The sequence below is a fragment of the Lontra canadensis genome, unplaced genomic scaffold (assembly GCF_010015895.1).
Source record: "Lontra canadensis isolate GAN:19392208 unplaced genomic scaffold, GSC_riverotter_1.0 scaffold1, whole genome shotgun sequence".
In the NCBI taxonomy this organism is placed as follows: domain Eukaryota; kingdom Metazoa; phylum Chordata; class Mammalia; order Carnivora; family Mustelidae; genus Lontra; species Lontra canadensis.
This window is the reverse complement of record NW_022630995.1, coordinates 103,314,712-103,330,186: the sequence shown is the minus strand read 5'-3', so window position 1 is coordinate 103,330,186 and position 15,475 is coordinate 103,314,712. Positions and strand designations below refer to the sequence as shown.

At 36.1% G+C, this 15,475-nt stretch overlaps 1 protein-coding gene across 1 annotated transcript; it reads left to right on the top strand.

The window, feature by feature from the left end:
- Positions 1–56: 56 nt before the first annotated feature.
- On the top strand, positions 57–14,722 carry CISD2 (CDGSH iron sulfur domain 2). Its single transcript, XM_032860807.1, has 3 exons — positions 57–282; positions 12,498–12,712; positions 14,354–14,722. Exons 1-3 carry the CDS (start codon positions 180–182, stop codon positions 14,441–14,443), a joined length of 408 nt encoding a protein of 135 aa, XP_032716698.1. The 5' UTR covers positions 57–179; the 3' UTR covers positions 14,444–14,722.
- The last annotated feature ends 753 nt before the right edge of the window (positions 14,723–15,475 follow it).

Genomic DNA, 15,475 nt, shown 5'->3' with positions numbered 1-15,475 from the left:
CTGCCAATCGGCGCCCAGCCGGTCAACCTTTCCTCTGGGGGCCCTCAGCGCCGCCCCCTCCTGCCTGCCGCAGGACCCAGGCCGCGGCGCCCGCCGGCTGCTTCCGCTCTCCGCGCAGGCGCGACAGCTCGGCCGGAGAAAGGCGCGGGCCGGGAGGGGAGTGGACGCTGCTGGCGAGGATGGTGTTGGAGAGCGTGGCCCGCATCGTGAAGGTGCAGCTCCCGGCGTATCTAAAGCGGCTTCCTGTCCCCGAGAGCCTTACCGGGTTCGCCCGGCTCACAGGTAATCCCCGCCTTCCTCCAGTCCCCATCCTTGCACGTCTCCCAACGTGGGAGTGGGGGGTGGTCTAAACCTCCCCGGGCCAAGGGGCGGGGCTTGGCGAGTGGCGCGTTACTCCGTGACCCTGTGCGCAGACGGCGGGGCGGGCGCCGGCGCAGCCGCCTTGGAGCGCGAATGATTCCACCTCTCGTCCTCGTCCTAGTGCCTTTTCCGAGTCCTTTCGTGGTGGGAGAGCAGGTTTTTGCAGGGAAAGTGCCGAGTTGGTAGCGAGCCCATATCGTTCATCTCTCTATGTATCTCTCACTGCCGTGTACTTGTGTTAGAGTAGGATAAGTCATCGTTATCTAAGGCGCTGTGCAATCAGGCAGTCCCAGCTCTAGCGGGGTTTTACCCACAGCGTGTGTGGGGGTTGGGGCGGGGGGAGAGAAACAGAGCCATACACGCAATATGTGTATGACTGTTTTATTCGGTAACAAAATCCGAGAATAACCTCCATTCCCACAGGGAAGACTTGAAGTACCCCGAGGGCATTTGAGGTCAACTCCATTACCTTGGGCCTGGATGTAGTTAAGGTAACTTGAGTTCAGTAAAGAAAAGTTAGCCAAAAGGTGTTCAAAGGCTAGTACGATAGACCAAATGTTAGATAATGAAATTTAATGAATATATATGTAACATCGTGTTTTTAAGATCTGTTCTTTACAAAACAAAAACCCCACAACTCAGGATTTCACATCTAAAAGACGAAAATTCCCACAATGCAGCCAACACTTGGAAGATTTTGTTGGGTTTGGGGTGTTAACAGTCTAAGAGGGGTATTTGCAAACCAGACTGAGACTGATTGGGATGGTGAGGGGAGAAAAAACCATTTTGATTTGGCAAAATTTGAACTCATAGATCCTGAATGGGAGTAAAACATGCATTAAGATAATTTTAAGATCAATAGGGCTCCTTAGCCTGGAGCAGTCTGGAGTTCTGTGGTAGCTGACATGAAACATAGTGTTTGGAAGGCTTATTGGTTGGAAGGAGAATAACATATTCTTTGTAGACCAAAAGACAGAACTAGCACCAAATTAGTGAAAATTATTTGGAGATGGATTTCAGCCCCAATACACAGAAGGCTTCTGTCTGGTTGTTTTTTGTTTTTTAAGAGAATACGGTCCCTAAAAAAGGATAATATTTTTTTTTAAAAAAGGCAGAGTCAGTAGATTTAGAGGAGGTAAACTAGAGGACATTCTAAATCTAGAGATTCTTTGAATTATGGCATGGTAGGAAGCTTGTAATTGAATAGAAAGCATGGTAACTGAATAATATTGAAAGAAGCATCAAACCTCAAAATCAGGGTAAAAGTAACATAAAATGAAAAAATGTTTCAAGTATTTATAAACATCAAAATCTTTTGATCCTGTAATTCTGATAGATTTTCTGCAGTTATATAAAATTTTGACTTTTTTCCCTTTATCATTGCTTTTACTTTAGTACTTTACATATTTTAATATATTCCTCTTTTTCTAACAACTGTATAATCCTGTTTTAGACTAACGTCATGGTAGGCCTAACCATTCCCCTGCAGTTGGAAATTTGGAATGTTTGTGCATATATATCTTTTATTCATAATGTTCTGGTAAGTAGCCCTATACCAGTTGTTAGGGTTTTTTTCCTCCTTTGAATTATACCCTTGAATGTATTCACAAAAATGGTAATACCAGGTCAGAAGAATATAATTGTTTTGTGTCATTATTTCCCAGTTGCCAACTTATATTAATAATTTGCCCAGGGGCGCCTGGGTGGCTCAGTAGGTTAAGCCTCTGCCTTCAGCTCAGATCATGATCTCAGGGTCCTGGGATCGACTCCCACATTGGGCTCTCTGCTCAGCGGGGAGCCTGCTTCCCTCTCTCTCTCTCTCTGCCTGCCTCTCTGTCTACTTGTGATCTCTCTCTGTCAAATAAATAAATAAAATCTTTAAAAAAAAAATTGCCCAAATTAACTGCCAAGTTTTTAGCAGGAGAGAAAGAAGTCCCCTTACTCTCACCCCAGTCCAGTGTAAAGTGAATTATGTGTGCTGATTCCAGTGGTGGCTGGTTTTACATTATCAATTTTCTGTAAATGCAGTGTAGTTGTAACAGTACAAAGTATGTAATTTGATTGAATGGCTGGATTTTAGAAGCTTTTTTTTTTTTCCCGCTTCAAAATCTCCACTGTCAACAAATATTTAATTCCTATTAAAGACATTAAGGAAACTTAGCCTAAAGTTTTTCTCCCTTAAATCAATAATATATAGTAACTTCCTCTTCAAAGCTGTTGAATATTTAAAGTGGGGACTGATTCTCAGGAAGAGTGACAACATTGATAAATATCTTAAAAACATGTATTTAAGTTCCATTATAATGTGTCTATTTTAGTTCTTATTGTATTGCTTGTTAGGAAACATGTTTGTAATAACTGCTTTATGAAAAAATGAGGTAGTCTATTTCATACTAGACAACAAGATAACAGTTGCAGAATTTGTTTTGGAGCACTATGGAAGAAAATTCCCACTGATCAATTTCTACTCTGAGTCTTCCCTTCAGAGTAGATTGTAATAGCTAATTACATTTATCTGTCTTGATTGAGCTACTTACAGAATCCATACTTAGACTTTTGTTGAAATAACCTGGAGGATCACTTTTCAGCAAATGTTTAAAATGTCTAAGACACCAAAAGTGTTTTCATTTTCTATCTGAAAATTAGAAGGAAGTAATGGCTTACATGTTTATTGCTTTTTTTTCCTTCCCTATTTACATCTAGTGGTTTTTTTTAAAAGCACTTGGCTCTCTCATGATGACTCTGCATTCTTAGTAAACACTTGGAGATCCTTAATCACCGTACAGTATTTACAGACAGTCCTTATCTATTAGAAACAACTTACCTATTTTTGTTTAGGTCATATGTTTTAACAGTGAGTCTTTTAAGATAAATTTGTATGATTCTGCCCTTTGGAAGTGTAGTCTGTTCTAATACTCTGACCTTAAAAAAGCTTTCCCCATTGTATAAACTTTTAAAATAGAACAACAACAAAATCTTCCTATGCAGAAGTCAGAAGAAGTTTACTTCTAGATTTAAAAGCTTGCTGTGAAACTGAATGTAGTAGCTCTTCCTTCCTTGACCCTGTTTGCTTCTTTGAAACATAACAGTTTTGCTCCTAAAGATAATGCAGTGAATCCCAAGATAATCAGTATGTTTTCTGGAGTAACACAAGCATGTCAGAGCTGACAGCTTTAAAGGCATTAGCTCTATTTACCTAGAAAGGGCCAATTTTGAATGAAGAATTTAGAAGTGGAAAAGGGTTGAAAACTTATATGGGTAAGAAGACTTCTACAGGCATGTTTATAGCAACCTTATTTATAATAGCCCCAACTGGAAGCACCCAAAATACCTACCAACAGGAGAGTGGATAAACAAAGTGTAGTATACTCAGAGTGGAATATTGGTTAGCCGGAAAAGGAAATGAATTACTGATCCACTGGATGAATCTCAAAAAAAACTTAATGTTGAGTGAAAAATCTTTGTTTGTAGACATCAGTGGTGGGAGGATAGACTGGAAAGGGACAGAAGAATACTTTCTTGGGTGGTAGAGTATTTTGCATGTTTTTATGTTTTCAGTGGTGGCTGCTGGGGTATATTTAATTGTACTGCTCAGAGCTAAACACCTAAGATCTGTTTATTGTATGTAAAATTTGCCACAATATTTTTTACAGAAATAGAATAAAAGGTAAGTTTTCTCAATAGGGATATGTAAGAAACTATTAAGTTCAAACTAGAAAGCTGTATTTATTACTATGTAAATACTAGAGGTTATTTCTAAAAGATCAACGAATTTTATCTTAAAAAATGTTTTTGAGAATTTGGGAAAAGAGTTTCATAGTTCCTAGAAGTTTTAAAAGTTTTTTCCCTCTTCCTAGTTAGACCAACTGTGTTTAAGTCAGTGTAATTAAAGAATTAAAGATTATACTAGCCTTTGTGGAGAACAATTTCAGTCTCATTAACACATTTTGTTCCATCTAACTACTTTGCGGTATAAAATTTTTCAAGTCATCAGATGTTTATTGAGTACTTAGTCCAGGAAATGTTCTAGACACCAAAAACTGTTCATAAGAATGAATGGAAAAAAGGTTTTTAAATTGATCATTAATTTTATTTTATTGGCCTTTGGTCCTGAACAGTTCGTATTAGATTTTAAGTGGCAATAGTAAAACCATCCCTTGAAAATATTTTACTTTCTTTTTTTTAAAATTCAGAAATAGAAATATTTCTATCTTATCTAAAAAGAAAGCATGTTATTAAACTATCAGCAACCATGTTCCTAACATTATTTTAATAGTTTCATTATACGCCACCTTTTGAGACGGCAAAAGTCTGTCCTAGATTCTTAGACTATAATTCCTCATAGAGATCCATGTGTGTCTATGTGTGCTTCTACAAATGTTTTTATCATTGTATTTGTTTATATATCTTGGTCAGGAAGAGGGTGTGATAGGTAGCCTATCTTTATAAAAGTTTGAATCTGCCCTGTCCTAATCTGAATTCTGTTTCTCTGAGGAGATACTTGCTTTGAACAGTATCTAAACTTCCAAAAAAATATGTGAAAATTGCTTGTTATGCAGGTTGCTTTGAAATGTTCTTTTTGGTGTAGATTTTGTTACTCTGATGGTATGAGTTGTTTCAATGTACCTTCTGAGGCTGTTGCTTATCTTAATAGTGGGAAGTAGAATATTACAAAACACATTTAGAACTCTGCTTGGTATTTTAGAATTAGTGTGGTCTGATTTTTTTTTTTTAACTTAGAAACAGGTATTTTTAAAAAAATTGGAAACAGGAAAACTTCACTGGAGAGGAGGAAGATCTTTCTGAAGTGAAAAATTTGAAAAAGGAAAAAATTTGAGGAAATTTAAGCCTTTTACGTTCAAATGAGTAAGCAGAATGTTGCCTAACTGGGTCCCTTTTTAGTAGATTGAATGTTGAGGTCACACTAAGGTCCATGTACTTGACTTAATTATAGCCCAAAACACCCAAACCCCACACTCTCCCACCCTTGATCTCTCACACTGTTATCTTCTACTCCTGGCTTGTCTACTTCATAATTTTTCATAGATGCACCTCCTTGCCCTAAATGAAACAGAGCTCTCCCTGAGGAAGTCACTTCCCCTGCCTGTAGCTCTCTCAGTGGTATCTTTTCTTTCTCTATCTTTCCTTGTCTTCTCTGGGATGAGGGGGCAGAGAAAGTGGGCATCTTTTAGGCTCTGCAGAGCAGCTTCCACACTGGACTACTTCAGTGTTTCAAAGAAAACTGTGACTTGTGCCATCCATCAGTATCCCTAATTTTTTGCTGCTAACTTTTGACCTTTTAGTCTCTCTCTAATATTTTATTTTATTTATTTATTTGACAGAGAAAGAGAAATCACAAGTAGGCAGAGAGGCAGACAGAGAGAGAGGGGGAAGCAGGGTCCCTGCTGAGCAGAGAGCCTGATGTGGGGCTCAATCCCAGGACCCTTAGATCATGACCTAAGCTGGAGGCAGAGGCTTAACCCACTGAGCCACCCAGGCACCCCTCTCTTTTATATTCTTTAAAGATGTCAACACCTCATATTTTCCCCTTTCTTCTACAACACTACACTCGTCTTTTCCTGATTAAAATTGCTCTTCTTATGTTCTGTTTTGTTTTTAAATTAGAGACCAGAATCTCCATCCATCCAGATAATGAAACCATAAATCTGGGAATCATAAAAAGCCTCACTTCCTCCATATTTGATCACTCACCCAATCCTATTGATTTTATTGAGTTAGTGGTTCTTATGCTTCAAGGCAAGTGAAGATTGATCACAGACCTACTCAGTGTTCCCAATGAAAGCATCATACTATTCTCAGAAAGTGCACGCACACATACGCTGTTAAGGCAGTTTCAGGGGATCCATTTGTCCTTTTTACTTTAATGGCCATTGCCTCAGTTTAAGTTTGCATGATTTTTTTCGGGATTATTTCCGTGGATTTCTAGCAGATTGTCTTGCATCTTGTCCTCCCACTACCAGCCCTGTCTGTTCATACCTGTTTCTCCACCAGTCCATCTTCCATCTGATACCATAATTCCATCTGATTTCATAAAGAATAGCTTTCCATTTATGTTAATATTTAGATATCAATGGTTCCCTTTTATGTACAGAGTAGATTATTACCTACCTGGTTTTTTGTGGGTTTTTTTTTTTTGGTTTTTTTTTTTTTAAGATTTCATTTCTTCATTTGACACAGAATGAAAGAGTACGAGCAGGGGGAGCTGCAGGCAGAGCTGCAAGCAGGAGCCCCAAGGAGCAGGGAACCTGACATGAGGCTCCATCCCAGAACCTGGGATTATGACCTGAGTGGAAGGCAGACGCTTAACTGACTGAGTCACCCAGGTGCCCCTCCTGTTGATTTTTATCATTTGGCACCTAGTCACCTGTATAGTTTCATGTTTCATGATATTCCAGCAGTATTGTTACTTTTCATGCATCTTGGTATCTCTGCCTTTGCCTATGCTGTTTCTTCTATATGAAATACAGCCCTTCCTCCCATAAGCCTGTGGACTCCAATACTTTTACTCATCTTTCAGAAACCTAGTTAGGTGCCATATCCTCTCTGTAAAGTCTGCTCATCCCTGCAGAGTTAATCATGTCGTCTTCTGTATTGCTTATTTATAATTATACATATATACAGTAGTGTATTCCTTTTTTATAGATCTGTATTCCATTCTAGATGAAGTTTCTTTGGGTTAGGGATTATGTCTTTTAATTTTTGTATCTTCACCTGTCATATCACCTAATCTGTTTGTGAGGTCTTATACTTCTTGAGGGCGCTTAAAATTTTTTTCTTAAATGTCTTAAACAGAATTTTTATCTGTTAACTTACACTGATATCATTCATAAGCCTTGAACAAAGGCAAACAAGTGCATACTAATGGGAGTTATCTTAAATACCAGCTTAATGGAGTACAGACTCAATTCAGTTAAAATTAATTGAAGTCTTGGTTTACCTAAGTCTGTTAGAGGATAGTGAGTGGGTGAGGAGACCAGTATTTTAGTTTCAGGGTGGAATGCATTAGTAGCTTTTTTTTGCGTAGTGCTCAAAAGTTTCTAGAGTGGTTTCCAACTTCATTCATTCATCCCTCCCAACAGTTCTATGAAGTTGGAAGTTTCTTTACATGTACTCTTTGTTCTGCCTTGAAAGTTCTTTACTCAAGTCTTTGAGCTCCCTGCTTTTCCTTTAGGTCTTGGCATAAAGATCTTTTTTCCTGGGATGCATGGGTGGCTCAGTTGGTTAAGCAGCTGCCTTTGGCTCAGGTCATGATCCCAGCGTCCTGGGATTGAGTCCCACATCGGGCTCCTTGCTTGTCAGGGAGCCTGCTTCTCCCTCTGCCACTCTGCCTGCCATTCTGTCTGCCTGTGCTCACTCGCTCTCCCTCTTTCTCTCTGACAGATAAATAAATAAAATCCTTAAAAAAAAAAAAAAGATCTTTTTTCCTTCCTGTGTCCCTTACCTTAAGTTGCAGTCAGCCTACTGCTTTGCCTCTAGGATAGTCTCTTTCTTATATCATCCTATTTGGTTCCTTCATAGCTCTTACTATAGTCTAAAATTATCTTGCTTATTTATTTGTTTACCTCTTTGTGGTTATCTCCTCATCTAAAATGTATACTGTATGAGTATACAGGGACCTTGTACATCTGCCTGAATCCCCAGCACCTAATGTAATATTTGTGATGTGGTGGGTACTTGTATTGTTGAACAAATGAATGAATTATGTAGTTCTGTTTTATAGACCAAAGAAACCTAATTCCGAGTATATGAAAATCTGGATTTATTCCACAGATAAACTGTGAATTCATTATGTATTGAAATCCTACTTTTGTGCCAGGCACTGTACTGAGCACTGGGTACATAGAAACAGATAAGAAAGCTGCTACACTTGAATTAGCACATTGTCTCCACATCATGGGTACTTACTGTGTAGTCAAAAACTAAATTGGAATTGTTTAAGAATAGCAAAGAGATCAGATTTCTTAATTCATTAAAATCTATTAAGTACTGAAATTGGCGAGGGAACTCAGAGGGGTTTGATTGTACAAGAGCAAACTTTTTCAGGTGAGGGAAATACCCCGAATTTTGCTTCAGGTGGTGTTTATAGGTCTAGGTAGGTGTAAAGACTCATCCAATATAACACTTAACTCAAAGCTCAACAGGCTATACTATAAATTAGGACTCAATATAAAATAAAATAAATTGAAGCAAGCATTATTTAGGCACGGAGGATATAGTGGTGACCTGGACAAATAAAGTGTCTGCTTTTGTAGATCTTACATCCTGACTGGGGGACATGATAGATGGATGTAGCTGTTAAAATTCATGTTTCCAGATGATGCTAAGAAACTGGGAAATGTTCCTGATATAAAGTGAAAAATGTAAGATATGGACTATATATACAACATGGTCTCAGTTTTGGTTTTTACATATTTAAAACATATTTACAGAGCAAAAAAAAAAGTAAAATGTTATCAACTCTTTTTTTTTAACCTGTTAGAATGGCTATTATTTTTTTTAATCATTTTTTAAAATTTGAATGTTATTAACTCTTGACTGATAGTATTATAAGTTATTTTTATACTTTCCTAAATTTTGTAAAATAAGTGCTGTTTTTGATAATCCTAAACAATAAAAATAAAGAATACACTGTACAAAATATACATTATACCTGACAATTAGGAGGTAATAGTTTTCCCCTCAAAGTATCTAAAATTTCTGTAATAGCTCAATATGTATCAAGTAGGTTCATTGGAAATAGCTATTTTAAAATTTTTTAAAATTTGTTTGATTTTTCTGTATTTCATATTTGTTTGCTAAAAATCAACCTTAATAAATACATTTAAAGTTATTAAGCTTCAAAGGCTTTATTATTTTTCTTTATAAACCTTTTCTGTAGTTAAATTGAAGATTATCACCTTCAGAAAGTAGATTGTACTCAGGCTCTTGTTTCAGTTACGTTGTAGGAGATAATAGTACTTTTTATTCCCATACTATCACAGAGTAATGCTTTACTGAGGAATCAAGTACTTCAAAGGAACATTTTCTGAAGTAGATTTTTAAAAGTATTAACACCATTTTTTCCCTGAGATTTGTGGGCTAGGACAGGAAATGCCAAATTTAAGAATCTAAGTTAAGGTTTTCATCTTTAAATTCCTATTTACTTTTTGAGTTTGAGTCATTTAACCTCATGACTTTTTAATTTTGTAATATACAGAATAATACTTAAAGTTACTCTACATTTAATAAACATTTACTGGATACCTACTACTTTAAATTTTACTGGGTATTGGGGTCAATAGATATTCATTGCCGGATCTACAAGATAAGTGCAAATAAGTAATTACAGTACTATGTGGTGAGTGAGAAAGGGACTGACATTTATGCTCTGCATTCATTCATTAAGTCGTTCATAAAACACCTCTGAGGTATCTACTTTGTGTCAGGGAGAGTGGTAGGGACAAATGAGTCAGTTTTATAAGCAGATGACAATGGTGTGATAAAAGAAACAGGAAAAGGGCTTGGAAGTACAAGAGGAAGTGATAGATTTTGCTTTGTGAAATCAAGGAAGACTTCTGTAGAAGGCAATATATGACATTAATCCTAAAGGGTCTACACAAATCAGTCCAATAACTAGAGGCAGAAAGAAGGAATTCCTTATGCAAAGAACACAGGAAGGCAGCTACTAGGTAGTAGCTTTGGGTGGTTTCAGGTAGGTAAGAGATGGGTGCCGAAGCTGTCAAAGCAGCCTTGCCATGCTATAGAGATGTTACTTTATTGAAACAATGGTCTGTAGCAGTGCCATCCAGAAAACATGATGGAAGTGTTCTCTGGTTGTCAGATAGAGTAGCCACTAGTACCATGTCACTATTGAACTGGTGATCTGTAACTAGTTTGTCTTAGAAACTGAATTTTAAATTTTACTTAATTTTAATTTATTTAAAGTTTATAGCTTTATGTGTGTTTTAATCATGTTTTTAAATTTTTCTATATTTTATGATGCTTTGACATCATGAGGGCCAAGAGGAACCTGCACCTTCCCAGCTAATTCCTAAAGATAGTAAACAACCTGCCCTATGAACACACTTTTCATATGCAAACCAATCACCTCCTTTAAATCACTCTCACATAGCACACCAGTATTTCTCCTGCCCTAATCACCCAGGGCTAGGTACCAGACAACTAGGGACTACCCCTATGGCCTAGAGCTTATGGAAATTGTTCCTTCACCTTTTCCATGGAAAACACAAGGTTTGTATGGGTGTTTTCCTTTTGCCTTCCTCCTGACCAGACCTGGTACTTCCCTGTGTGGCTCTGTGTCACAAGGTGTACCTGCTCTTGGGACTTACAAACAGTAAACTTTTCTTTCAAGGCAGTTGTCTCCTTGTGTGTCATCTTACCATACCTGGTTAAAATAAAATCACAGGTACAAATCAAAGCAGTGTGGCTTGTGGCTACTATATTCGACAACAACTGATCTATAGATAGACCCCTTCTCCCCAAGAAACAGTTCTTTTCATTTCCAGAACTTCATTCAGAGAATCTATATGGGGTGTCTCCACTTTGGTTATGAGAATAAAATGGTGAACATGATAGGTAAGGTCCTTGTCCTTACAGAGCTTCATTCTGGCGACTAAAAGAGTATATCCCCAAAGATTTCAACTATAATCTGTTATCAAGTTGAGTTGGCAATATTTTTTCAAAGGAGTGGCTACCAATTTCTATAACCTACTAATAAAAATTATTTATTATATATCTTCTCTGCTAGGCACTGTTACAGTTTCCATTCGTAGAGTATATAAATACATGTTTCATTTAGAACCCATAACAAACCTTTGGCATGGTGGTGTATCAAAAATAGTTTCATTTTGGAAGACTTCATACTAAGCCAGTTTTTTCTTTTAATACTTGAATAGTAAGAACGATTATCTCTGGGGTAGTTTTACCAAGAGAAGAACAGATAAAATTTTAAATCTGTTGGATTCGATTAAATCAAAACAGGTTAGGATTTATTGTCCTGCCCTAAACCTGCTTATTAAGCTGTAGTTTACCCACATGAATAATGGATAAAATAATGGTACCTACCAAGTATAGCTGTTTAACACAGCTTAACAGAATTAAATAAAGTAATGCAGTTGTACTCTTAGCATAGTGTGTTAACATTCATTAGCATGCCTTGGCACATGATCTTTAGTTCTTCTTTTTTCTTGACTAAGCTATTTCTACATAGTGCTTAGCAAGATAGCAGGTAAGCACTCAGTGAAGATTGTCGAAGGATAACATTTTAAGAACAGAAAGGTTTCTCTTACAGAGGCATGGCACTAGCCAACATTTGATGAACGCATGCTGAAATGTTGAAATCTTGGTTTCCTTATGTGTTTGTCTTCACAGACATAGGGACCATTTTATTTAGTTACTTATATTCCTTAACCCCCTCAAGACAGTACTTTGTACTCCCGAAGGCATTTAATGAACGCTTAGGGAAAAAGATGTATCTAATAATGAGAACATTCAGTGTACGAAAATTTCAATTAGTTCTTTAAAATAGTAGGTTCTAGAAACATTTCTTTTTTTTTTTTTTTTAAGATTTTTATTTATTTGACAGAGATCACAAGTAGGCAGAGAGGCAGGCGGAGAGAGAGGGGAAGAAGCAGGCTCCCCGTGGAGCAGAGAGCCCAATGTGGGGCTTGATCCCAGGACCCTGGGATCCTGACCTGAGCCGAAGGCAGAGACTTTAACCCACTGAGCCACCCAGGTGCCCCTCTAGAAATATTTCTTAAGGAATCACTATGTCTTACAAAAAATGTAAATTAAAGCACTGAAGACATCTTCTTTCTGAAAACAAATTAAACACAAATATACTTTGTGTGAGGATAATGAAATAAGATGTTTGACATAGGATAGGATCTGTTTCTCCAAGTTTTGTGTTTCAAGTCTTAAGTTAGCCCACAGATAAAACGACGTGGTCTCAGGTGTAGGTGGCTTGATTGTGTTTATTTATACATTGTGTTATACATAAGTTAGTTTTGAGATTAACATGAGAAGTAAAGAATAGGTAAAGAGTAAGCTCAAGGACAACACGTGCTGTTTGAGCTCTGTTATGAGAGGGCCGCACGCTTAAATCTGTACGTGTTCAGTTGCAGAATGGCTTCGGTTACTGCCTTTCCTCGGTGTACTTGCACTACTTGGCTACCTTTCAATCCGTCCATTCCTCCCGAAGAAAAAACAACAGAAGGATAGCTTGATTAATATTAAAATACAAAAGGAAAATCCCAAAGTGGTGAATGAAATAAACATTGAAGATCTGTGTCTCACCAAAGCAGCTTACTGTAGGTGTTGGCGTTCTAAGACGGTAAGATGTGCGCTCACACGTACTCTAACACCACACAGTTAAAGTTCTCCTTGTTAAATCATCACTTTTGAGGTTCTGGGAGATGAACGATTTTTCCACAGGGTTCTGAAATTCTATATTCCTAAGTTAAAGTTTGCATTTTATGATGGATACGTACCTATTTTAGAAAAGTTACAGCAGCAAGGAAGGATAGAAATCTGATGCTTCCGAGCTCATGTCGCCACTGATAGTGTGACTCTGGTTGGGCAGGTTACTTAATCCTAAATCTCTGATGTTCAGGGTTGTGTTTTTTTTTTTTTCCAATAATATGTCAACATCATAGATATTTTTTAGGATTTAGTGAGATGCTGTATGTACAGTGCCTTATATATAGATGAGCTAATAAATGGCACCTATAATTATGGATGACTTTTAATGTGGAAATAATAAAGAATATGGAGTGATGAGTATTACAAGTGGCTGGTGATATGTGTTTTCTTCTAGTACTATGATCATAGGTTATTTGAAGTTTTAAGTACGGGAGTGTTCATCACAACATTTTTTTGTGATAGCAAAGTTCTGGAAATAATCTAGATATGTAACTGATAATGGGAATGATTAAAGTATAGCATAATACAAATTGAGGGATATTAGGAAGCTATTACAAATCATGTTTTTAAAGACTATTTTAATGACACGAGAACATGATGTAATTAATAAGAAATGCACAGTACATTCAGTGTGATCCCAATTTTGTTTTTTAAAAAAGGAATACAGTAAATGCAGAGGAAAAATAGATCAAAATCTTGATTATTGTTACTTATGAGTGAATTTTTAAATGTATTTTTTAAGTTTTTTTCAAAAATGTTATATGTGAGTTTTATAGTAAGAAAACATGAAGTAATGTTTTTTGAATTTAAATTGCAATTGACCCTTGAACAGCATGGAGGTTGGGGCAGCCACCCCCTGCACAGTCAAATCTGGGTATAATTTTTGGCTTCCCCAAAACTTAATGGCCTACTGTTGACCAGAAGCCTTACTGATGACATAAACAGACAATTAACACATACCTTGTATGTGAGATGTATTACTTACTTTATTCTTACCATGAAGTAAGCTAGAGAAAAAAAATACGAAATTTTCTCTTCCTATGGTAAAAAAAAAAAAAAGAGAGATTTATTGAAAAAAAAAATCCACAGTTACGTGGACCCACACAGTTCACACCTGTGTTGTTTAAGGGTCAACTGTACATTCTTTTCAAATTTAAATAAACGAAGAGGTAAGCTCTAATTTGGAGTTCCACAGAGAACAAGGGCTTATTTTGGTCCCCCTTTAAACCTGTTTAATTGACTCTTGAAATAATTCAAAGCTTTTTATTGAAAATCTGTATCAAATAATACATTATTTTAAATTGTTAGATTTGCTTTGATATTGGAATGAGTTAAGTTAGATATAGAATACACATTACTCAGGAAAGCTATCTGATGATTTTTTTCAAAGTTATGTAATTTCTTTATAAGAACATTTCATGAATATTCCTACTTATTAAATCATTTTTAAAATAACACTTGTAATACATTATATGTTAATAAAAATTAAAAATTATAATAAAGAAACAAAAAAATAAATAAAATAACACTTGTAATTCTTTTTCCTTTCTAGTTTCCTGCCTGTGATGGTTCACATAATAAACATAATGAATTGACAGGAGATAACGTGGGTCCACTAATACTGAAGAAGAAAGAAGTGTAATAGTAATGAATTAGGATTGAATTCAGTTGTGTGCTGTAAAATCTTATAACAATATTTTTTCATTCTTTGTATAGAGGGTCTTTAAAATGGTGGTCTTAATGATTGCTACTGGTTGAGTAATTATTTCTGCCAATTTATTTTCTTGCTACACTACTGTTCATATTTGATATTTTGTATATTCAGTCGTTTATATAGAGGTTAAATTGTACAACCCTTTCATTCTTAATGTATCTTCCTGAATAAAACCAACAGTCTTGGTTTTAACTAACTGAGAAAAATGTGTTTTTAAAGCTATTCCTCTGAATTTCAATATTTTCTACAGAATCTACAAGTTAAGTTTTTCTCCCTACGTACACTGTTAAATATATTATTTTTCGTCCCCTTCTGTTTTGATCATTTGAAGTGACTTTTCCTCTTGGCCTTCCATTCTCCGTTCTTTTCAGATCAATAAGAAAATTACTTCTTTCAAGAATTACTTGAGTTTTTAAAGAGATAAATGCTTTGCTTTATAAAGACTGTGTCTAATAAGTGTGAATATCCCAATTTCCGAAAAGACATGAACTGGATATAGAAAGTTCCAAAAAGGAACTGTTATATGCATTATAAAAAATTTGTTTAATTTATAAAAGGCTTGTTTGTGTTTGTTTAGGTGTGTGTTTTGTAAAAGTATCTTGAACTGACTCAGTGACAGGGTGGGATGGGGTGGCAAGAATACTTAAACTCCCAAGCTGCTGCAATTTGAAGGTTAATTAGAAATAAACATAAAAAACATCTGAATTCATATTAAAATGATAAATCAGTGTTCAAAATCCTTTACATTTTTCTCTTTATAACAGTGTAAGCCAATAAAACATAAAATACAAAAAGGTTGCAAAATAAAGTTATTGGAGAATCTTAAAACTTTTGTAATTTTTTAGCCTTAGTCTATTTGGTTTTATTGTATATTATAGTTCTTACATTAATAGCTATCCTTAAGTCTGTCTATTAAAGGTACAATCCTGTCAGTTTACTGTGTCTTTTTTACATACAAAG